The 25,873-nt window shown below is 41.6% G+C and overlaps 2 protein-coding genes across 4 annotated transcripts in view; one reads left to right on the top strand and one right to left on the bottom strand.

Annotated features, from left to right (window-relative positions):
- FANCD2 (FA complementation group D2) overlaps positions 1–25,873 on the top strand; it is a 98,883-nt gene that overhangs the window by 8,167 nt on the left and 64,843 nt on the right. For 2 of the 3 annotated variants that reach the window (XM_070433655.1, XM_070433657.1), the window contains exon 1: positions 22,054–22,191. The exons of the other annotated variant lie outside the window; for it this stretch is intronic. The gene's annotated coding sequence lies outside the window, so the exon portion shown is untranslated. Of the gene's footprint in view, positions 1–22,053; positions 22,192–25,873 lie in introns of those variants that run through there. 3 annotated transcript variants of the gene reach the window in all.
- Positions 7,204–21,931, bottom strand: EMC3 (ER membrane protein complex subunit 3). The gene is made up of 8 exons (XM_070433654.1): positions 21,600–21,931; positions 16,174–16,231; positions 15,735–15,828; positions 13,347–13,451; positions 12,561–12,642; positions 11,068–11,147; positions 10,107–10,189; positions 7,204–8,402 (listed from the first exon to the last, which is right to left on the bottom strand). The coding sequence occupies exons 1-8, from the start codon at positions 21,752–21,754 to the stop codon at positions 8,274–8,276; spliced, it is 786 nt and encodes a 261-aa protein (XP_070289755.1). The 5' UTR covers positions 21,755–21,931; the 3' UTR covers positions 7,204–8,273.

Genomic DNA, 25,873 nt, shown 5'->3' with positions numbered 1-25,873 from the left:
GATCCTTCTCTCAGTGCCTCCTGTGAACTCTCTAATGAGCCTCCTTTGGGATGCCAAGATCCCCTCAACAGGTTCTCTTCCTCATTTCACGCCATTCATGCTCCTGCAAAGCCTCACCGGCCTAACAGTGCCCCCCCCCTCCCCTCAGGCAGCATCATCCAGCTGCTCCCTGGCTCCCTCTTTGGAACCAGGGACCCAATCCCATTGTTTTTTCGAACCATCAATTGGTAGGGCTTTTAAGATTCCAGACAAAAGCAAGAGAGATTATAACCCCTTTGGCCAGAAGACAAGATGAAAGCTGATCTTATGGAAAGAGAAGACTGGCTGGGGTGGAGGTAAATGTTAACGTGGGGTGCCAGGTATAGGTGAGGAGTACCCTGGCTCCAAAAGGAACTCCCAGTATCATTCTGGAGACTCTGGGACAGGGGATGGCTGGAAGGTGATTCCAAGTATATGGGGAATGGTCAATAGCTTCATGTACCAAGCACTCAGTCAGCCAGGAGCTATGCTACCCACCTTATATGCATTATTCTTTTTAAGTGATTATAACAACCCTATATATTATTATGCTCTCCTTTTTACAGCTAACAAGGTGAAACTCAGAGAGATTAAGTAATTTGTTCAAGGTCACACAGCAAACAAGAGGCTGGGCTATAAGTCTGACTTTAATGGTGATGACATCATTCTGCACCTCTGAAGTAACCTCAGAAAGAGAAGAAGAGGAGATGAAAACCCTAGGCCTCCCAGGTGGTCCCTGCGGTGTTCGGAGTTTGAATCTATGAAAACGGGCCTCCAACTTGGAACTCTGTTGAAGGAACTTAAACAGTGTTGAGAGTTGTTGGGAGCTCCCTCCCAAAAGTACCTTGGAAGCTCCCAAAGAAAGGGAGAGAGAAGGAAAAGGCAAAGGTCATCTGGCTGGCAGTGATGAAGTCTCCTGCTTAGACAATGCCTGGGAGAGTTGGCTGACATTTTGTTTCTGGCTGGTCACTCTGGTGTAAACAAAGAAACAAAAGGCAGAACAGGTAGGAGACGGTGCAGCCTGGATAAAGAAATATCCACAATCTCTATGTTGTGCCCACAATCCCGAACTCAGAGGCTTGTAGACTCACCTTCTTTCCCTACACTGGCCTAATTAAGCCTCAACGGTTCCTGGAGTCTTAACTCATTTTTTTTTTTTCTCAGATTTTAGCTGCCTTGGATACCAGCTAAATGAACCTAAACTTTAAAATTTTTTGTTGTCAATAAATCTGATAATTTGATACACACTTTAAAATTAGCTGTTCCCTATTCCATTCCCTCTCACTTCCAATTCCTTTAAATTCTTTCTGGTATTTCTGATTATTTCTTCTAGTCTTACATCTATTTTGTGAGCATCAGATTTATACTGCTAATGTTAAGTGTTTTTTTTTCCCCACTTTTAAATTTATCTGTTGACTGCTTACTAAGGAATATGAAGATTGAGCTCTTATATCACTTTCTACATTTTCCTGTGCCTCTTGTTTGTATGATTATTCTGCATTTACAATACTAGAACTGCAAAACAGTTATTCAAGCTGACTAAACAAATATTCAATTAGTATTCAAGAAGTGTAGTGTAATTATAATTCCTTTGATATATGGTCTATTTTTCCTGGGGTATTACTTTTTTATTTGTGTAATTATTTTTTATTCCCATCCTCCCACCCCTTTGGCAACCATCAACTTTGATCTTTATGGGTATATTTCTGTTTTATTTCTGTGGTGTCAGCTGTAACTTCCCTTTCATTTATTTTATTTATTTGGTCTCCCTCTCTTTTTATTCATGTGTTTGGCTAAAGGTTTGTTAAATTGTTTATCTTTTCAAAGAACCAGCTCTTAGTTTTATTGATCTTTTTTATTGTTTTTTATTTTTTATTAAAAAAAAAACTTTTTGTTAATTTTCACCCAAGGATATTTTTTCCATTGATTTTTTTTGGTTGTTGTTGTTGTTTAGAGAGAGTGGAAGGGAGGGCGTGGAGAGAGAAAGAGAGAGAGAGAAAGAGAGAGCGAGAGAGAGACATCAATGGATTGTCTACCACACACTCCCCAACCAGAATTGAATCTGCAACCTTAGGTATGTGCCCTTGACTGGGAATCCAACCAGCGACTCTTTGGTCTGCAGGCCAATGCTTTAACCAGTGGGCAACACCAGCAGGGCTATTGTTTTTAATTTTTATTTTGTTTATTTCTGTTCTAATTTTACTTATTTCCTTCTTTCTGTTTCTTTGGGTTTTGTTTGTTCTTCTTTTTCTAGTTCCTTTAGTTATAGAGTTAGATTGTTTATTTAGGATATTTTTTTTCTTGAAGTAGGTCTATATAAATATGAATTTCCCTCTAGAACTGCTATTGCTGCATCCCATACATTTTGAAAAGCTGTATTTTCATTTTCATTTGTTTCAAGATAGTTTCTGATTTCTTGTTTGATTTCTTCTTTGAGTCATTGGTTGTTTTTCCTCCACTTATTTGTTTTTTCCTTCTCCTTCCTCCATCCCCCTCCATGCTTTATGTTATTGATGTCATGTTTTAGATCTTTTTGTGGTGTGCCTGGGAATGTGCTGCAGAAACCTGGCAGGTAGACCAGAACACCTGGATAGAGCCCCCTGCACACCCTATGGAGTTGGAGGGGGGCATAAACAATGGCACTCACTGGTGGTCCCTGGAGACCTCCCATGGCTCCCAGCCTTCTCTATACTCTCTCTCTTGTTTGTTGTAGAGAACGTGGTCCTATGGAGAAGATACCTCTCTGTAGGCTCTCTCTGTGCTGGGTATACCAGGTGCTCATGGCAGCTGGGGCAGTAGCTTGCTGAGCAGGAGAGAGGCCCCTGGCAGGGAGGCCAGGGGTGTGGTGACATCCTGTTGTTCCTGCTTGCTCTCTTTGTTTAGGGACAAAGGGCTCTGGGCAATGTAGCTGAGAAAGCCCTGCTCTGAGGGCCAAGCACCTGAATAGGGTTCCAACCTGCCTATCAAAGTGGAGGGGGAAGTAAACAGTGGTGCTCACTTGCTCCTCAGTCCAGAGAGTGCCCTCAGCTTCTGAGAGCTCCCCCAAAGCCTCTCAGCCTTCTCTGCAATGCCTTTCTCTTGTTTGTTGTTCAGAAACTATTCATTCAGTGCCCAGTTTGTTGTGTTTTGTTTTGTTTTTTGCAAGAGTAATTGTTCTCTATGTGTATATTTGAGTTTGCTTAGGGGAGGGTGGTGAGTTCAGCATCCTCCTATGCTCCCACCATGTTGGACCTCCTATTATCTTTATTATTTGGTCAATTTTCTATGCATCTGTCACTCATTCATTCCCCTTAATCTTTCCTTGAAGTAAAAGCAATATGATTTCTCACCCAGATAAGAATACTTCTAAAAAGACTCACAGAATTCTACAGAGCAAGCACATGGTTTTCCAACAAATAAATGGCTCAAAGAAGGGACACAAAGGAGAAAGTGTTATAAAAGAGACTAAGAGACTTAGCAGTCAAATGCCACATGGGGGCCTTTGTTGGGATTGTCATTCAAACAAACCAACGGTTCAAAGGTATTTTAAGATAATGGGGAGCGCCCTAGCTGGTTTGGCTCAGAGGACAGAGTGTGGGCCTGCAAACTGAAAGGTCCTGGGTTCAATTCTGGTCAAGGGCACATGCCTGAGTTGCAGGCTCAATCCCCAGAGGGGAGTGTGTAGGAGGCAGCTAATCAATGGTTCTCTCTCCTCATTGATACTTCTATCTCTCTCTCCCTCTCCCTTCCTCTCTAAAACCAATAAAAAATATATTTTAAGAAAAAGATAAAGGGGAGAATTTGAACATGGATTGGGCCTTAGAACATACTAAGTAAGGTCTAATTAGGTGAGATAATAGCACTGTGGATTATATTTTTAACACTCCGGTGTGGGGTGAATTTCCCGCCAAAATATAAGATGGCGCGGGCAATTATTTAGGTTTCCCGCGCAAAATCAGGGATTTTTATGATACCTATTACCCCAATGGGTATGAAACGGTTCGCATACGCAGGTAGGTATCTTTGTGAACGGCAAACAAACAAATATTTGGTAATACGCAGTTACAATCGGCCCGAGTTTACACGTTTCCCGCACTCCACCGCAAATCTATATGAACCGAGTTAAGACGGCTCCCGCGGAGTACGCGCAATTCACGCGAGCCGACTTAACTCGTTTCCCCCACTCCAAGTGTTAAAAAATCCTTATCTGTTAGAGATACTAAAATATTTTTTGTGTGTGAAATTACATTATATCTGGTATTTACTTTTAAAACACCCCAGGAAAAAAAGGGTTTGGGAGATATATGAAAGATTGGCCTAATATTGATGATTATTAAAGCAGGGTGATGGGTACATCAATATTCTGTTCTCCCCACTCTTGTGCATGTTTGAAATTTTCCATAATAAAAAATGAAAAATTTGCCCTAACCGGTTTGGCTCAGCGGATAGAGCGTCGGCTTGCGGACTGAAGGGTCCCAGGTTCGATTCCGGTCAAGGGCATGTACCTTGGTTGTGGGCACATCCCCAGTAGGAGGTGTGCAGGAGGCAGCTGATCAATGTTTCTCTCTCATTGATGTTTCTGTCTCTCTATCCCTCTCTCTTCCTCTCTGTAAAAAAATCAATAAAATATATTTTTTTTAAAATGAAAAATTCACAAATAAATGGAAGAAAGGAAAATGTTGCCTGGGGCTGGCTGTTCATTATGAGTTGATTGCAGAAATAAAAAAGTTTTATTTATTGGGTACTAGCCCATCTTGGAGGGGCACAGATATAGAACTCTGGTTTTTGAAGCTTGCTGACTCTCCCAGTCTGGGATGAGAGCAGAATCAGCAGGAATGGTGGCAGAGCCCCGAGGGTTAAAGAACACGAGAGGCTCAGGAATATGCTGGCTGACTTAAGACTCCAGGTACCCCAGAGATCCCTTGCACCCATCTGTCCCCTTGATGCCCACCATCTTCAGTCTGTGGCTAGCCTACAAGAACCTCTCATAGCCATGATCATGAGAAATCTTCTTTCTTTAATACTCAAGGATATATTTTTATTGATTTTTAGAGAGAGGTGAAGGGAAAGGGAGAGAAACAACGTGAGAGAGGAAGGAACATCAATCTGTTGCCTCCCGTACATATCCTGATCGGGGATGGAACCCACAACCTGGGTATGTGCCTGAACAAGGAATCAAACCTGCAACCTTTTCGGTGTACGGGACAATGCTCTAACCAACTGAGCCACACCGGCCAGGGCGATCATGAGAGATCTTGATGTCAGCTGCCAAGGGCTTATGATCCCGCCCCACCCTTAACAGCTTTAATGAGATATAATTTACATACATAAAATTCTCCTACTTGAGGTGTATTGTTCAGTTCTCAGTATATTCACAAAGTTGTGCAACCATCACCACATTCAATTTTAGAACATTTTCATCACCCCAAAAAGAAACCTGTATCCAATGAGCAATCACTCTCTATTCTCCTCCCCGCAAGCCCTGGCAACCACTAATCTACCTTCTCTGTCTCTATGGATTTGCCTATTCTGAACATTCCATAAAAAATAGGATCACATATACTGTCTTTTGTGGTTTTCATTTAGTGTGTTTCTAGGTTCATCCACATCATAGGTTAAGTCAGCACTTCATTCTTTATTGTGGAATAATATTATATAGTTTGGATGTATCATATTTTATTATTCAGCAGTTGATGGACATTTGGGCTGTATCTACGTTGACTATTATGAATAATGCTCGATGAACATTGGTGTATAAGTTTTTGTGTGGACGTATGTTTTCATTTCTCCTGGGTATATATCTACCTAGGAGTGGAATTGCTGGATCATAAGGAAACTTTATGCTTAACTTTTTGAGAAACTGCCAGACTGTTTTCCAAAGTGATTGCCATATATAATCTCCTTTTCACAGACAAGACTGAGGCCCAGAGAGGGGAAGTGTCTTATGCAAAGCTACACACTCAGAGAGCAGGAGCTAATCACCTAAATGGCCTCAACTCCACCTGCACTTTCTCCTTTGATTTCACTACCATCTATCTCACGGTCACACTCACACTCCTCACGCCCACTTTACCCCTCCATTCCTTTCCCCACCCAGCAGCAAATCCCCTCACCAGTCCTTCCCAGAGGCTTCCACTGCCCTATCAGGATCAAGTGCTCCTCTGTGGAATGATTTACAAGCTCTCTGCCATCTAGATCAGCGATCGCCAACTGGTGGTCCAGGAGGTCCGAAAGGTTGGTGACCGCGATCTAGATGGCCCTACTCAAGACAGTGTTCTTTTGTTTTTAAGCAGCTCTACCTGAAGCTAACAGACCATTGGCCATTTTAGTTGAGTCAGTTCACATTCCTTTTTTTAAAAAAATTGCTTAAGCTAGGTTGAGTTCAGTTTCTGTCACTTGCAACTGCAAGGTTCCTCACAGAAGTAATCCTCCATCAGTCACTTATTACATTCCATCCCAACCTCGATCTTTCCGTACATACCACACCACTGCCCACTTCCTGGGGATGCAACGAACTGTGGACATTTTAATATGTGGGCCTTTGCTGGTTCTGTTCCCTCTGTTTAGGATACTCTTCTACACTAAACCCTTGGTCCTTGAATATTTTGTTTAAACAACTATTTTGAATATCGGTATTTTTTACCTTGGATCTGTGGGTCACTGTGACTAGGCTCTGGAGGGTCTACCAATACCCCTGGGGTTACTGAGACATGTGTCTGTGCCCATGTGTATTACTCTGGAGGAGAGGGTCAGAGCTTCCATCAGATTCTCAAAGACGTTCTGTGACCCAAAGATTAAGAACCACCCATTTCTGCCCAGCTGGCATGGCTCAGTGGTTGAGCATTGACCTATGAACCAGGAAGTCACGGTTCAATTCCTGGTCAGGGCATTTTTTTATGCCTGGGTTGTGGGCTTGATCCCCAGTGAAGGGCAGGCAGGAGGCAGCTGATTAATAATTCTCTCTCATCACTGATATTTCTATCTCTCTCTCCCTCTCCCTTCCTCTCTGAAATCATAATATAAATATATTTTTATAGTTGACTTAAAAAACCAACAACATCCATTTCTTATGTGTCTCTTATGAATTCACTGAGGGCAAGGATCACACTTTTTACCTAGACTCTTCAGCACTTTTCCACAACAGACACTCCTACCTATTGTCAAAGGCTGTTAATGACCCACAGAGGCAACATTTTTACAGGCAAAGAAGAGAAAACAGGATGGTTTAATTTGTAGAGTCAAGAGTTGTTTGTTCTTGATTACAGCGTTCAACATGCAAATTACATTCACCTCTTGGTACAGAAATGGCACCCTGCCACTTCCCTGGGAGTTAACCCAGACAGAATTCTTCCTGGGCAACCCTTAACTATGTGTCTTCCAGCAATCGCCCTCTCTCACTTCTTACAGTGATACGTAAACTCTCTTATGCAGAATGACTGGGAAATGCTTTCATTCAACTGAGCAGCCATATACAGTATAGCACCATTGATTTGTCAATGGATTTGATGTATTCTGAACTCCAGATCAAGACCTCACATTATTTAACCTGTCTTTAATGATCCCAAAGGCACTTGAGAATCCGGCAGTGTCTCACAGTCACTGATTTTCACTGGACAGTATTATGAGATAGCGAAGGTTTCCTAAGTCTGTCCTGGCCCTGGGTATTCACTCTGAAAAAGATTTATCTGAATAAGGTTTTGACACATTTGCTTTTTATGTCATTCTGTAGGCTCAAAATGAATACAGGGAGCTTCACTTTTTGCTCATCCATAGTTCTTAAATTTTCTGTAATGAAAATGTATTATTTGTGTAAAGAAAGTTATAAAAATACTAACAAAAAATTAAAGGTAAAATGCAGGGTGTTTGGATCCCAAGAAAAAAGGAGTCTACTGTGGTTAGAAGTCAGGCTGACTACACATAATAATTAGGTATAATTGAAAACTCCTTTTCCAAAGACTGTATTTTTGCTAAGTTTTATATATTATCACTAGCTTGAGTTTTCCCCCTTTCTCTGACTTTCATTACTAGAGTCACCAGATGGAAAATTGAAAACATTTTAAAAATAGCTGTTTCTGGGTAAGTCACCCAGCACACACTTCTTGTGTTTCCTCTAGTTTCATACATAAAGGGGAACCGGCTCAGACAAGAATGATCCTTGCTGCACATCCGCCAGCTCATGCATCCTCCTTTTTATTCCGAGAGGCTCCTGCTCAAACGAAAGTTACAAGGTTAAGCGCTACTCCGAGTTCCTGACACAGCTAATTCCTGCTTGGTCTTCAAAAAATAGACGTCTGTAATTCCTTTTTGAACATGCCTTCGAAGTGGAGGTCTTTGGCCATGAGTTCCTCTTCGACATCATCTAGGGCCCACTGGTGATCTGTCAGCTCCAAGGCTTCCCACTCTGTCTGCAAAGAAAGAGAACACCAGGGCAGGGAGAGAGGGGCAGAAGGGCTGTTACTAAGAGCAGTGCTGACCTTTGTGAGCGTCTACTCTGGGCCAGGGGCTGGGTGAGGCTGTTTACATGTATAAGCTCAGGTGCTGCTATCCACCCCAATCCCCAATTTACAGACAAGGAGACAAAAGCTAAGAAAGGTAAAATATTTGTTTAAGGTCACCGGAGCTAGTAACTAATTACATTTCTCAAATAGTCTATTAATGCTGAATACTTTGCCTTTAATTAGTCGGCTCTAAAAACATGCTTTGTGAAATTTAACATGAAATACAAGTGTTAGTTCATGGGTGTGTTCTTTTAAATGACTGTAATTCACATGGCATAAAAGTCACTCATTTAATATATGCAATTTAGTGGTTTTTAACATATTCACAAAGACGTGCAACCATCACCACTACCTAATTCCAGAATACTTTCATCAGGTTTTAGAAAAAGAAACTTCCTATCAAATAGCAGACACTCCTCTTTATCCCTTTCCCCCAACCTCTTCAAATACTCTACTTTCTGTATCTTTGGATTCATCTAGTCTGCACATCATACACACCCTGCTGTTACTGGTTTCTTTCACTTAGCGTACTTTTAAGGTTCCTCCCTAATTGTACCAGGATTCAGTACTCATACCTTTTGATGGCTGAATAATATTCCATTGTATACATTCCATTGTCTAGACATAGTGCACATATACCAAAATGCTCCATTTTGTTTTTCTGTTCATCAGATGATGGACATTTGGATTGTTTATACTTTTTGACTATTATAAATAGTACTTTGAATACTCTTGTATAAGTTTTTGTGTGGACATAGGTTTTTAATTTTCTTGGGTATTTACCTAAGCATGGAATTGCTAGGTCACATGGTAACTATTTTTAACTTTTTGAAGAAAGGCTAAAAACTGCTTTCCGAAGTGGCTTCATCATTACCACCATACATGAGTTTCAATGTCTCCACATCCTTGTCAACATTTGTTATTGTCCATCTTCTTTTATTACTGAGTGGGTGTGAAGTGGTGTCTCTTTGTGATTTTGATTTGCATCTTCCAAATCTGAATGCCTTTTTATTTCTTTTCCTGGACTAACTTTCCTGGCTAGAACCTGCAGTACAGTGTTGAATAGTAGTGGCAAGAGTGGACATCCTTGTCTTGTTCCTGATCTTAGAGGAAAAGCTTTCAATATGAGCATGGGTATTTCATAGATACCTTTCACCAAGATGAAAGTTCTCTTCTATTCCTAGTTCTTATGATGAAAAATCAGTGAAATTCTGCCGTATAAAAATTATACTAGATTTTATAAATTATAAAATAATTTCATGAAAAGGCTCTAGTACTGAATTTTTTTAATGAAATTTTCATCAGCTGTCTACAGGGTCCAAAAGTTAAAAAATATTCCAAATGTTTACAGTGCCTCTGATTGAACTGTTTTTACAGCATCATTTAGTGTAGAATGAATTTGGTGAGCATTTAAAAACTAGAAAAAGTACTAAGAATCTCAAATTTACTTAGATGATTTCCTCAGGAGAAAAAGACATGTAAACTAAAATACATTTTTGCTAAATTTAAATAATGGAATAATGGACACTACACTCACTTCAGAGAACCCATCTTTAAAGTTACTCTGAATGCCTTTTGGAGCTTCAGTGAAGCTGGAAGAAGTGAGTGTACCTTGAAAGCTTTGTTGGTGTCTGCGGGCATGGCCATGGCTGCTCCAGTCATCTGCTCCTGCATCATCCGTGATTGGTCAGCGGCTGCAGAGTAAGATGCACCTATATGAGCCCCAGGGCTTAGCAGCAGCTTGCATGCTCGGGAGGAACGGTCCTTACACAAAACTTACAGATGCTCAGTAGTGGGTCAGAGAGCCATATCACACATTCAGTGACTGGCCCTACCTTGCACTGGCTGTGTGACCCCAGAAAAGTCACTTTACTTCTCTTGAAAAATGGGGGTGATAATAGCAGGAGAAGAAAGGTAACTAAGAAAGCACTAAACTTTACTTCAAATTTAAACAACAACAGCCACCAGTTACTGAACAGCTACTATATGCCGAATACTTCACTAGGTACTTTACAGATTCTACCTCATCTACTCCTAACAACAAACCCTGAAGTCAATTATTAAGGTCCCTGTTTTACATCAGAGGATTAAAGAGGTAAGTAACTTGGCTGAGTTCCCAGCCATTAAGTGAGACAGTTAGGACAAGTACTGGCAAGAAATCTCGTCAATGCACTAACTGATCAAACCAGGCCTTCTTTCAGCTTCCATTTTGCAGGCTTATATTGCTGGTGTGGATCCCTCATTTGAGGATATCAGACTGTTAGGGACTACATCTTGTCCCTGTTATTGCCGGGGAGATCTCACATCTTCAGTTTGACCCTGGAATTTTTAAGACTGTTTTTAGAATACGTCATCTTGTCCCTGTTATTGCCGGGGAGATCTCAGATCTTCAGTTTGACCCTGGAATTTTTAAGACTGTTTTTAGAATATCTCAGAAACTTAGTAGTTTAAAGAATGAAGGACTGTATTTGACTATGCTAACAAATAGCACAGCCTACATGATTTTTCTGACTCTGGCATGGATGATTCATCTATCAGAGTATTTGCTTATTAAACCTGATGTGCTCCTTACCATTATCTTGGCCCAAAATCAGAGAGTAAATGCTCCGAAGCCCAAAGACATTGAGGAAATACCAGGATGCAGAACTCACCCTAAAGCAAAAGTGAAGCAACGTAGGTAGTTATGTCAGAATTAATGCAATTCATACTTTTCTAACACCCAAAGTTGTCCAGAGTATGTAAGCAATCACTGGGGGTAAGCTATATTCATTCAAAGCACAACCAAAGAAGAAATACAAATTGTGAAGGCAATGTTACAAATAGTTATAGCTTACTGCAGGTAAAGTGCCACTTAGAGCTATATAATAAATTCTGCCTTCAGTAGCAGAAGCCGAACTCACAACTGGTGTGCTTCCATTTAATCAGGGACTGTAAGCTTGCTTAATTTTCCTTTCTACTTAATGGGTTTTCAAACCATTATTTTTAATTATAAAAACACACTTGCTATAAATAATGAATGCAAACAATGCAGAAGTACATACAATAAGAAGTTCTGACTCCCAAGTTGTAGATCTACATCTAACAGTAAGCTAGTTGTACACCCATGTTCCAGTCTCCTTTGTCCACACAAGCATGTCAGTCACAGATGCTGAGAAAAGATTTTAAAAGTTTTTCTTGCACATAAAGTTTTTGCTTGGCCCAAATGAGTCTGGAAGGTCGAGGTTTAGAAGAGTCATGCTACTTATAATAACTATAGCTTTTCTCCTCTAGTGGAATTGTGCACAGCCAAGGCTCTCTAGCACCCAGTCTGGCCTGCCCCTCTCATACAACCACTGGTTTGCTCACTTCAGGGAAGTTACCACTGGAAGTTACACATTCTTCTCCTCTTGCCTGGCTTCCTTTTTTTGTTGTTAATCCTCACTTGAGAGTATTTTTCCATTGATTGCACATGCCCCGACCAGGGCCCAGGCTGGGGAGGAGCCTGCAACTGATTCGAACCCAGGACCCTATGGTCCACAGGCCAATGCTCTATCCACTGCCAAACCAGCTAGGGTTGGCTTCCTTTTTAATGCTAGTCTCTGGGAAGCCACTGACAAAACAGTCTGGAGAGACCATATGAAGAAGCACTACTGGGTTCTACATGTGGTAGCAGTGTTCTATGAGCCTTTCCAATTTTGTGTTTTATTACTCTGCTATAAAAAATAGTGGTAAATAAGACATGAGTGCTGGACTTGAACAGACAGTGTGGTCAAATCTCAATTTCTCCACTTATTTCATAGGGTTGCTATGAGGATAAAAATAAGATAATATGTAGAAAGCACCTAGTACAGTGCCTGGTACCAATGAAAAGGTTTAATGTTATTATCAGTAGTAATGTATTTTGGAAAAAATAATACAAACATCTACTCCCATATGCTCCAGGGCATTGCTAAAAGGTCTGTCTAGCTTTATCTTTTAACTTTTTGGGAATACATACATCTACCCCTGCACTCCTAAGACCCCAGCACCTAGAGAAAAGAGGCTAAAACCTTCTCTTCTTTCGTAAGACTCAGAGAAAGTCCTTACCAGGATGCATCTAATGTGAGTAATTCAATTCCTTGCTGTAGCATCGGCTTAAAACGGAGGGTCAGTGGAAATGGGACCTTGGCTGCAAAGAAAGAAAAGTTCATAATCAGTCCCAGCTTCTTTATTTTTAGAAGAGTAAAACTGTGAATGCATCTATTCTTTCCCTGAAGAGGTGGGAACTCTGGGCCATACAGAGTTTGGCAAAAGATTTCCACAAGGAAATTTGTCACTTTCTGAAGAAATACATCCAATGTCACTCTTCCTTGAATACTAGCTTCTCTATTGCTTAAGAAGCAGGGACTCAAACTGAGCTGTGACCTAAAAATCTCAAAAGAAACATGCACTGATCTGTTAAACATAAAGTGGAATATATATACACAGAGAACTACATTACTAAGAGACCAAATTAACTCAAATCAAATAAAAACTTATAAACAAACAGACAAACGACTCACCCCAACATCTAGAAAATGAAGTAGAAATATAAATGGCTTCCCTTTATCCTACTCAACTAGAACACTAGATTAGTTTCAGATACAAACTAGCAAGCTGCTCGTTTGAATCACTATTAGTAAAAAAGCATTGACATTATGAACTTACAATCAGTTTGTAATAAGAGCCATACAATCATAGCATATTAATATTTTTGCTGTTCGATGGATGTTGTTACCAGTTTCCACTATAGAACATAGGACTCATGATGTTAGCACTTTGATTTCTCTGAACAGGGAGAAGGGAAAGGAGCACAGGTGAAATACAACCTGAGTCTTCTCAGTGGTGACTTACTTGTGACAAAGCCTGAGAATGTCATGTTGATCCATCCGCCAATAAGAATCATAGGGAGAACGTTTGTTACATTGCCTTTCATCATGTCCGTTAGCATAGTGGGATCTAAGACAAAAACACAGAGACCACTACATTTTACCACTGCTGGCAGGGGCTTCCTCCTGATTCTGTTAATTTTAAATTTATTTGATAAAGTAATACAAGTTCATTGTAAAAAATTCAAATGACATACAAACGGGATGTAGATGGTTCCCCTGAGCCCACTCTCTAACATTTTTAACTGTTTCATATCCTTCCATCATTTTATTTACACACACACACAGAGTGGTTTCTCTCCATATATACACAATAGAGGGATACTATGCTTACTCTTCTTCTTTTTTTGTTTTGTTTTTTAGGTTCACCCGAGGATATGTTTATTGATTTTAGAGAGAGAGGGAGAGAGAAAAACATCAATGTGAGAAATATTGATCGGTTCCCTTCCATACCCACCCAACCAAGGATCAAACCTGCAACTTAGGTATGTGCTCTGACTGGGAATCAAACCCACAACATTTTGATATACAGAATGACGCTCCAACCAACTGAGCCACCAGGCCAGGGCACTATTCTGCTTCTTAATTTAAAAAAATTAATATGTTGTGAATGCTATTTCCACATTGGTATAATAACTCTCTCATTATTTTTAATGTCTGCATAGGAATCCACAATGTGGTTTCAGGCATCACTACTGGGTGAACCTATGTATCAGTGATGGCGAACCTCTTGAGTTCGGCGTGTCAGCATTTTCAAAAACCCTAACTTAACTCTGGTGCCATGTCACATATAGAAATTTTTTGATATTTGCAACCATAGTAAAACAAAGTTATATTTTTGATATTTATTTTATATATTTAAATGCCATTTAACAAAGAAAAATCAACCAAAAAAATGAGTTCACGTGTCACCTCTGACACGCATGTCATAGGTTCGCCATCACTGCTATAGATTGTTTCCAATTTTTTTTTTTTGCCAATAAACAATGCCATCAACAGCTACCTTGTACATAGCCTGCATATTTGTGTTGATACTGTCAGATGGTCCTTCAAAAATAGTGAGAGCGCCTCACTTCCCATGACCTTGACAGTAGCAACTTTGGTCAAGCTTTCAATCTTTGCCAATTTAATGGGCTATAAAGGACATCTTGTTTTAATTTGCATTCCATAGATTTTAGTAGGTCAAGCATCTTTTTGTAAATTTATTGGTTTTTTGTTTATTGTAGGTTTTCTGAAAGATTTATAGTAACTTCTGTTTGGGTTTAAAATAGCTGGTAATCTCACCTAAAGAAATGGATACTAAAATGAGAGGACAGTCAATATGGGATAATAAATTTTGTTTCACTTTAAAGAGGCTGTGTTTTTCACATGACAGGGTTCAGTGAAAGTAAGAAATCTGTTAGAGTAAAAATTGTAGGATGGCCAGTAGCTGGTCTGGGGAAGCAGTGAGAGCTCTTCCTCATCCAAGCAGAGCTGGGTGGCTATCTGTCAGCAACAGGAGCCAGGCACTGGGTGGGAGCCCCAGCTTTTCCAACTGTGCTCAGTGGAGCCCTGGGTCCTGAGTAACAGCAAAGGGAAGAGACCCAGAGACGATGGCTCTAGTCGCTTCAATCCCTTAGCTGAGAGCTCTTTATTTATTTATTTTTATTTTCTTTTTTAAAATTTTATTTGAGAGAGAGGGAGAAAGAAAGGGAAAAAGAGAGAAAAACATCGATTTTTTTTTTGGTTCCACTTATGCATTCATTGGTTGACTCTTGTATGTGCCCTGACTGGGATCGAACCCACCAACTTAAGTGTTATCAGGACGATACTCTAACCAACTGAGCTACCCAGCCAGGGCCTGAGAGCTCTCTTTCTCTCTCTCTTTTTTTTGGTTAATCCTCACCCGAGGATATTTTTTTCCATTGCTTTTCAGAGAGAGTGGAAGAAAGGGAGGGAGGAAGAGGGGGAGAGAGAAAGAGAAAAACATTGATGTGAGAGACACACATTGACTGGTTGCCTCCCCCACACACCCCAACCAGGGATGGGGAGCAAACTGCAACCCAGGTATGTGCCCTTGACTGGGAATCGAGTCTGAGACCCCTTGGTGCACGGGCTGATGCTCTAACCACTGAGAAACACCAGCCAGGGCCTGAGAGCTCTTTTTTAGATCCACTTTATATTTTGGAGTTCCCAGAACATTTATTTGGAAAAGAGAATACTACTTCTGCAGATTGCTATACTAGATGGTATCTAAGGTCCCTTAGATTACTACAACAATTTAACACTGAAGTCAAATGACACATTCTAACCCCCCCCCCCCCGACTCATGTTAAAAATCTTCCTTAAAGATGAGAGAAAAGAATAAACATACCAGTCATAGGAGAAGGAGGTACTACCTTCCTTTTAGTTTTTTTGAAAAATCCATCCTCCGGGTTGTTGAAATAATATTTTCGTGTCAGGAAAGACTAGTAGAAAAAAAAAAGAGCTTTTTAAATCTTAAAACTGTGACATAGCAAACTGTAAAATTATTCCCCAGAGGTTTGGTCAGAAGGCCCTTGGAATATGCTGTTACACTAAGAGCTGACTGACAGCCCACTTGGCAGCTGAGCTGACATTTTAGCTGAGTCACATTTAAAAACAATTTTCTAAGAAGGATGAGGTCACAATGACAGCAAACACCATCAGGCCACAGCTTAATTCCTGACTTGCCAGCCTTCAGTTTTCCCCAAAGAGTCCCCTTATAAAACATTCTGATATCTACTGCCTTCAACAGTGAATCGTGGGACTTTAAATAAAAGATAAATGAGTACCTGTTTGGGAATGTATTTTCCATTTTCCCTGAGGACTCTGCTTCGAATTAGGACTTGACTGAAAAATACAACCAAGACAATGAGATTTTTATAAAAGCGAAACACTAGAAGAAAACAAGAGAATAAAGTAGAAGACCTATTTAAACACAAGAGAGGGCCTATTTGGCCATAGTCCGGTATGGAAACTTTTCAAACTACAAGTATCCTTAAAACCAATCTAACAACCCCCAAATCAGGTTTTCAAAAGAGCATTTTTCATAAGTGACTGTTTCTGAACAAAGATTTCTGAAGAAGGCACATTTGGAACACTCACCTTTCTCTTAATTTATGAGCTAAGAAGGCACTTTCTCTGAGTGAAAAGAGTAGCAGTTGGATGCTTCTCAGATGATTTGGAGGCAGGAGGAAGGAGGAAGGGTGAGGATTGAAAGAACTTTTTAAGTCCCAAAGAGAAATGAGTACAGGACTTGACAGGGTTGCTATCTGACAGACAACAAATAGAAATCCCACCCAGTACTCAGACGGTTAGTAAGCTCTTAATAAACATTTGTTAAATAAAGTAACAAGTGAAATTATTTGGTGATATTTTAACATAATTGATCATTAAAGATAACAGTGCAATACAAATGGGTGGTGCTAAGCTATAAATAAACAGAAGAGAGATCAAAATACTAATTTTTTTCTTGGTTTTCAAAAGCTTTTAAAAAATTTATTGATTTTAGAGAGAAGGGAGAGATAGAGAAACATTGATTTGTTGTTTCACTTATTGGTTAATTCTTGTATGTGCCCTGACTTTGGATCAAACCAGGAACCTTGGCGTATTGGGACAACACTCTAACCATCTGAGCTGCCGGGCAAGGGCATTCAAAAGTTGTTTTAATTGGGGGGCTTGAGGGGGAGCCTACTTAGCTTAATGGAAATCTTTCTTGAAAAGTGGGGAAAAAGATTGTAACAGAAATGAACACAAGAAAACTGTGCTTGGTTTTCTCTCTACTCCTCAGTATAAGCCACCTGCTCTAAGCAGTAGGTCAATACCCTTAGGATCTCCTTGTCATGTTCCAGCTTTCTCCATACGCTGGGAATTCTCTAGTGCCCCTCTCCTTCACCTTCTTCAAGCTCCACCTTTTCTATGAAACTCTTCCCAATGCCTGGTGCCCTCATGCAATTCTCTCTGGTGTTCTTCCTCCTGACCTCGTTGTACTATACGGTTGACTGCTCCATACGCAGGCTTACAGAGGTGACATGTAATATGTTCTGTTCCCTGGGAGCTAGTCTAAAGCTACTCAAAGTGTGGCCTATGTACCAATGCTGATCTGTGATAAGGGTTTAGAAAAGTTTATAATTTGACATTGTTATAAGATCCAAATATGCGATCAAAATATTTTATAAAAGCATCAGTCTGTGATAGATTGGAATTAAAAAATTAAATCAAGGCAAGCTTTAATTATCTTGTATGTTAAAAGCACTCACTTTCTTAAACTGAGATCCACAGATGTATTCTCTGAGATTTGCAAACCCTACAAGAAATTTTTAATTTTGCAGTTTCATTTCCATCAATATCTAAAAATAAGTCCTAGTACTGGTTATAAAGATAAAGCTTTTCTTCACAGTGGTAATTTGCAACTGAAAGACATTTTCTTAAAAGTCTAGTTTTTAAAGTTATTATTTCTCAAAGTGGAGTTCCATATCCTTAAAGATCAGGATGTTTTTGTTGGGGTTTTTTTTCCTTTCAAAGAGTCAGTATATTCTTCAAGCTTGAGAACTACTTTTTACATACATTCTATCCTTAAATATGGTCTAATAAATTTTATTTATGCATTTTTCAGGTTTGGTTTAATACATTTTACAAAAATTTTAATAAGTTTCGAGGCAGTAAAAGCTTAATAATTTATGAAACCCAACATTCCATTTTGTGATCATTCAGGTTACTGGAAACTTATACTGTATTTAGAGGAATGTTTTACAACTAAAAGACATCTTTTGCCTTGGACTTCGGCCAGTTCAGAATCATGTGGTCAGCATTCTACTCAAGTTCAAATGATGACCTGGTGGGGTACAGTCATACCATGTCAGAGATGGCATGACTTCACTTAAGGGATGGAGCAATTATGACCAGAAATGTTGAGTTTTCTTTAAAGCAGTGGTTCTTCATGTAAGTGGCACCGCCCTCTAGAGGGCCTAATGGAAACCTGTGGTATTTTTTAGAGTGTCAAAGTTAAGGGATGGAGAGAAAGCACACAACTAAGTATTCCTCAGTGCTGGGGACAGATGTGCAATACAAAGAACTGTCCCATGTCTCACACTACTTGTGATATCTCATCAAACTGGTTCTAATGATCTGAGCCTCAAACCTAATTCCATTTTTTGCAATGGTTGAGAGGGATGATTTTTATATATACTGAATTTCCAGATACGCAACCAGCTTGTAAATATAGGAAAAACTGCACTTTGTTGTGTTAAGAACTTTATCAAGGGTAGTTCACCACTTAGGAAAATCACATCCAAACACTGCCTTCTGTTAAGTAGCTTACACAATGTATCAGCCTACAGTGGAATCTGCCCCAATTTATAGGGATTTTATAGCTAGGTGATTGCATCTGACTTCTGCAGTACATCTTCTCTAGGACTGTTATGCACAAGCACTTACGAAACAGAATTTAAATTATCTACCTTTTATTTCTCAGGATTGTTGCCTTTATGTAAAGCAAGCATGTCAAACTTGTGGCCGGAGGGCTGCATGCCTCCTTTATTTAAATGAGGCATGTGGTCTGCTGGCCGTGAACAAGTTTGACATGCTTGCTGTAAAGCATTATGTGCCTTTTTTTTTTTTTTTAAATATTCTTGTATAGAGTGCATCAACAGTGAATTTCACTTTGGGTTATAAAAGGGAGTTTTGGGTCTGATATCATTCAGCATCATCACTCTGAAATCACATATTGAACCCAGTGCAAAAACTGTGGCGGAGAATCTATGACAGCAGGAATTGTAGTCAAGAGAATTTAATTTGGGAGTGAGACTGTCCTGGGTTCAAGTACAGGCACAATATTTTACTATTTGGTTATTTAGGGAAGGCTACTTAACTTTCCCAGGCTCCCTTTTTTTCAAAGGTAAAAATGGTTCAGGATTATCTATCTCAGTGTTAATTTGAAGGTAAAATGAGAACAACTTATTGGTATCAATACATAAATAAATGCTGACTGAGCTCTCTCCACTTTACATCTTTTTGTGTGTGTGTGTGTGTTTTTAATCCCCCCCTGAGGATATTTTTTCCATTGATTTTTAGAGAGTGTGGAAGGAAGGAGGAGGGGGAAGGGAGAGAGGATGGAAGGGAGGGAAGGACAGGAAGAGAGGGAGGCAGGGAGGAAGAGAGGAAAAGGGGGGTAGAGGGAGAGAGAGAGAGAAACATCCATGTGAGAGAGACACATTGATTGATTGCCTGCAACTGAGGTACCCCGGCCAGGGCTACTTTACATCTTTCTATAGTCTCCCTTCCAGTAGTGAACTGACTTCTTAAGGTTATCTACAGGAGGTTGGTTCTGTCAGTTCTGAAACTGATGCCAAAGAAAAGTCTGTGGTATAGTGGGGAGTTCCAGACTTGGGAACCAGAAGAGTTGGTGTTAAGTCCTGGATGTCACTGCCTGTGACCATGGAACCTCTTAACCCTTAGTTTCTATGAAATGGCTCAGTGGTTGAGCATCGACCTATGAACCAGGAGGTTATGGTTCGATTCTGGGTCAGGACACATGCCCAGGTTGTGGGCTTGATCCCCAGTGTGGGGCGTGCAGGAAGCATGCAGATCGATGATTCTCTCTCTCCCTCTCCCTTTCCCTCTGAAATCAATACAAAAATATATTTAAAACAAAAATTAAAAAAAATGGGACAGTATCTACCAGAGTTGTTTTGAATTTTAAATAAGTTAATGAATGTAAGTGCTTAGCATAGACTAAGTGCTTAATAAATGTTGGTTTATTATTATTATTATTCTCAGCATAACTGGAAAGCACAACTGAAAACAATAGCAGTCCTTTCCAAACTTCAGCATTCTCATTTCATGGTTATTATTTTTATCTTATTTACCTAGCACTTATACTATTAAAAACTTAGTATTTTTTTTTTTAAATATATTTTATTGATTTTTTACAGAGAGGAAGGGAGAGAGATAGAGAGTTAGAAGCATCGATGAGAGAGAAACATCGATCAGCTGCCTCCTGCACATCTCCCACTGGGGACGTGCCCGCAACCCAGGTACATGCCTTTGACTGGAATCGAACCTGGGACCCCTCAGTCCGCAGGCCGATGCTCTATCCACTGAGCCAAACCGGTCTCGGCAACTTAGTATTTTTTACGCATCAACTTTTCTACTTATATAAGTTTTAAAAGAAATCTTAAATTACCAGCAAATGCAAAACCAGTATTACCTGCCACAAATAGGAAGTAACTGTTAAAAATAAATACAATAAAAACAAAACACAATTATTAAATTTTAGCTGCAAACTGTTGAAAGTCCTGAGTCTGAAGCTTGCTCTTTGTTAAAAAGGGAGATTAAGCCCTAGCCCGTTTGGCTCAGTGGATAGAGCGTCAGCCTGTGGACTGAAGGGTCCCAGGTTCGATTCTGGACAAGGGCACATGCTTGGGTTGCGGGCTCCATCCCCAGTGTGGGGCGTGCAGGAGGCAGCCGATCAATGATTCTCTCTCATCATTGATATTTCTATCTCTCTATCCCTCTCCCTTCCTCTCTGAAATCAATAAAAATATATTTTTAAAAAAATGGTTAAAAAAAAGGGAGATTAATAAGTGCAAGTGTTAAAGACATACTAACATTTACTTAAGGTAAACTCTGAAAATAGTTGTAACGACTGACTGAAAATGTTGACTTTAATATGGAGGGGCACACGTCTAGATACCACCTAACATCATCTCAAATGACCTCTCTTGACAAATATTGAAATGAAGCACAGGAGGAAGAATTTGCCCTCCCTCCAGGAGGGGAAATGATAATCACCATCCCTCACATCTCTGTAGTTTTATGTTTGCCAAGGTCTTGGGTAGTTGGTACCTCAGCTAACCACCACTGTAGTTCGGTAAATCGAGTGTAATCACACCTACCTTATCTATAGCTCATAGATAAGGCTGGCGACTAGCCTAACAATACTAATAGCAACATCACTTTTGAACACTTGATTCGTCCCAGCTAAAGGCTTCATAGACATGATCTAAAATTTAATCCCCGCCTCTGCTCTAGGAGGCATATCCTGTTAGCATCCACATCTGACAGATGACGAAAGGGAAACACAGAAGGTAACTCAGCCCCGGGGGTCACCCCGCCAGCGGGAGCGCGATGTGGAAATCGGGGTAAACGGACAGAACCCCCGCACTTTGTTGCTCAAGGTCACGGGGGAGTGAGGTCGCCGGGTCCGGAGGGCGCTGACCTGTCGGAGACTTGTTCCTGGGTGAGCTTTTTGTCGCTCTGCAGCAGGATGGACACGTAGTGGCGGATCATGCCCACGAAGAAGGTGATGATCACGATGGGCAGGACCACCCAGAGGCGGATGTTGGAGTCGAGCAGCAGCTCCGGCCCCGCCATCTTCACAAAGCGCCAGCTCCCGACCCGGTGTCGCTGGGTGTCTCCTCCCACGGGCGCCGGGCTCCCACTCGAGCTCGCCTCCGAGTCTTCTCACGCCCTCAGCCTGGCTGGCGCTGGATCCCACTGCAGGTTCGGCCCCGGCGTACTGACCCTCGCCGGGCCGCGCGGCCGCCCACTTCCGGCGCGGAAACCTGAAGTCACGACGCGGCGCGGCGCACCTCGGTGACGTCAAGGGGGCGTCGCTCCGGGCGGGAAAGTCTTAAACGAGAGGCGGCGCCGGCCAGTCGGCGGGTGTTTGGAGCTGCGGTCGTCGTTTCTCGAGGCTTCGCTCTCCTGCGGCCTGGCCTGTAGGCCCCGGCCAAGCTCGGCCTTTCCCTCCGGGGTTCCGCGCCCTATCTTGGCTTTCTCTCCCGCCCTGCCGTGGGCTAGACCCTCAGGTACCTCCCTGCGTCGTTAAAATGACCAAAAAAAAGGGCTCCGGTTCGCAGTGCCTCCCCGGCCGCACCCCCTCCCCGCCTCCCGCACCCGCCAAACTTGATGTGACCCCGGCCCGACGCGGCGGCCGCCGCTCTCACCGCCCCGCGCGCCCCCCACCGCCACCCCGCCCCGCACCCCCGGAGCGCACCGCTCACCGCGCCCCGCACCCCCGGAGCGCACCGCTCACCGCGCCCCCTCCCACCTCCTCGCCGGGTCGGCGCCGCTCTCGCCCTACGCGTTCCCTTCCTCTCGTCACCCCTCCCACCCCCCCGCACCACGAGCAACCTGAAGCCGGACGACGAGCACAGCACCGGCACGGGCTCGGGCTCCGGCGGCACCCAGGAGGAGGAGGTCCGGACACTGTTCGTCAGTGGCCTCCCTGTGGACATTAAACCCAGAGAACTCTAATGAGAAGGACTAAAATGAGAAGGACTTTTATCCCCAACCCCCCTACTCGAATGGCCTGGGCTCGGCAGCCGGCCCCATCTTCCCATCTTCTAGGCTTCTCTGTAAACCAGGAGGTGGAATACGGTTAAGGGCGGCCCCGAAGTCAGCGGGTTCTGCCTGGCTTTAGTGTTTCGGCCTTCAAAATGGCTGGTGACCCCAGTGGAACCTGGGACCCTTTAGTCCGCAGGCCAACGCTCTGTCCACTAAGCCAAACTGGGTAGGGGAGAAAAACATTTAAAAATATATATATTTTATTAATTTCGGAGGGAAGGAGAGACGCAGGCGGACGCTCACCCACTGAGCCACGCTGTTGGGGCTCAGGGGAAAAAAAAGTTTTCAGAAAAAAAAATTTTTTTTTTTAAAATATATTTTATTGATTTTTTTACAGAGAGGAAGGGAGAGAGAGAGTTAGAAACATCGGTGAGAGAGAAACACCGATCAGCTGCCTCCTGCACACTCCCCACTGGGGATGTGCCCGCAACCCAGGCACATGCCCCTGACCGGAATCGAACCCGGGACCCCTCAGTCCGCAGACCGATGCTCTATCCACTGAGCCAAACTGGTTTCGGCAGAAAAAATTTTTTATACCAGTTATTGTGCTGGGTTCCTGCTTTCAAGGAGATTTGCAGTTTAGTATGATGTGGAAAGGGCTCCTAGGTACCTCAGTGGAGCAAGAAAGCAAGTAGCAAACTTTCTTGGGGATAGAAGGAACATTTTCCTTTTTTTTAAAAAAAAAAAAAATTTTTTTTTTTTTAAAATATAAATTTTATTGGTTTTTTAACAGAGAGGGAGGGATAGAGAGTCAGAAACATCGATGAGAGAGAAACATTGATCAGCTGCCTCCTGCACACCCTCCACTGGGTGTGTGCCCGCAACCAAGGTACATGCCCTTGACTGGAATTGAACCTGGGACCCTTCAGTCCGCAGGCCGACGCTCTATCCATTGAGCCGCACCGGTTAGGGCTTTTCTTTTTTTCTTAATCCTCTCCCGAGAACATGTTTTCATTGACTTTTAGAGAGAAACATCAGTCGGTTGCCTCCTGTATACACCCTGACAAAAGATCGAACCACAACCTAGGTATGTGCCCTGACTGGGAATCCAACTGGCAACCTTTTGGTGTATGGGAGGACACTCCAACCGTCACCCAGCCAGGGCAAGAGGAACGTTTGTTCTTAATTTCTTACTTTTATTGATTTCAGAGAGGGAGAAGGATAGAGAGATAGGAACATCAATGAGAGAATCGTTGATTGACTGCCTCCTGCACGCCCTGCACTGAGGATGGAACCTGCAACCAGGGCATGTGCCCTGACCGATAATTGAATCCTGACCTCCTGGCTCATAGGTTGATACTCAACCACTGAGCCACGCCAGCTGGGCTAGAGGAACATTTTTCAAGGAAGATGACATTTAATTAAGTCTTTAAGGATGAATAGTAGTTTCCAGGCAAATAAGAGCATTTGGGGTGAGAAGAACACTTTTCTGGTTTACGTGATAGGCTAGAAGACCCTGTGTTTCAGGCCCTCCCCTATTTCTGCAGTCTCATTTATAATTCTACAAGCTTCTTCCTGTTTCACTGTGGAGTTTTTCTCTGCCTGGACTACTCTTCTTGTATCGCTTTTACTAATTCCTATTTCAACCCTCAGATCCCTGCTTAAAGTCACTTTCTCAAAAAGATTATCCCTGAGAAATTGTCGCTACTTTTCTCCATCACCGCCACCCTAACTAGACTAAATTTCCTTGTAAGCCCTCATAGCAGCCTGTGCTTTTCTTTTATAGTACAGAACTGTATAGTCATGTGTTGATTAATCATGGGGCCATATTCCAAGAGTTGCATCCGTAGGCAATTTCATCATTGTGCAAACATCATAGAGTGTACGTAACACAAACCTAGATGGTATACTAGTAGCCTACCGCACATCTAGGCTATATGCTATAGCTTCTTGCTTCTAGGCTACAAGCCTATATTGCATGTTACTATGCAACACAACACAAGATTAAATCAAGCACAAGTGAAAATGATGTCATCAAGCGGTAAACAGATATATGAGGCTGCTGCTGTGTACACAGCTGTTTTATAGCAAATCTTATTTTAAATAAGTAGAAATAGTATACCCTAAGGGGTCCTCAAACTACGGCCCGCGGGACACATGCAAATACAAATATTGTATTTGTTCCCGTTTTGTTTTTTTACTTCAAAATAAGATAGGTGCAGTGTGCATAGGAATTTGTTCATGGTTTTTTTTTAAACTTTGGTCCGGTCCTCCAACGGTCTGAGGGACAGTGAACTGGCCCCCTGTTTAAAAAGTTTGAGGACCCCTGTTCTAAGTAATGATAAAAATTATAGTATAATAAATACATAAACCACTAACATAGCTGCTTATTGCCATTATCAACTATTATATACTGTACATAATTGTGTGCACTATACTTTTCTGTAACTGGCAGCATAGTAGGTTTGTTTATACTAACATCACTACAAATGTGTGAGTAATGTGTTACACTATGACATTACAACAGCTTTTATGGTACCAGGTAATAGGAATTTTTCAGCTCTATTATAATCTTCTGGGACCACTGTGGTATATGTGGTCTGTCATCTGAAACATCCTTGTGCAGGGCATGACTAGTTAAGTAATTACATTAAGACTATTCATTACTATACTATAAACTTCCTGAGGTCAGGCATCATGTCTGGTTCATAATTGTAACCCCAGCACCTAGCACAGTTCCTAATGTGTAGTGTTGGATTATTAAATTATTGGAGAGGTATAGTTTGGGGCTAGAAGATGAAGGATCTTGACTGTCAGAGAACTGTGGGTTTGTCCTTCAGCAAGAAGGATGTTTTATAGAATTGTACATTAGAAACATATACTCTTATTAACCAGTCACCCCATAAAATTAATAAAATAAAAGAGGGAAGTGGTCTGGCCCTGACCAGGTGCCTCAGTTAGCTGGAGCGTTATCTTGTACACCAAAAGGTTTCAGGTTTGATTCCAAGTCAGGGCACATACTTAGGTTTTGGATTCGATTCCCCGTCGGGGTGCATATGGGAGGCAACCAATTGATGTTTCTCACATTGATATTTCTCTCTAAAAATCAATAAAAACGTGTCCTCTGGTAAGGATTTAAAAAAGAGGGAAGTGGTCTGGCTAAAAAGGCAACTGGGTAAACAAGTCTTGAAAGCAAGAAAGTAT

This window comes from Myotis yumanensis, unplaced genomic scaffold (assembly GCF_028538775.1).
Source record: "Myotis yumanensis isolate MYYU_CA2020_CCGP unplaced genomic scaffold, mMyoYum1.0.hap1 SCAF_14, whole genome shotgun sequence".
NCBI lineage: Eukaryota > Metazoa > Chordata > Mammalia > Chiroptera > Vespertilionidae > Myotis > Myotis yumanensis.
Note: the sequence above shows the minus strand (reverse complement) of the source record. Positions and strands in the feature narration are given on the sequence as shown.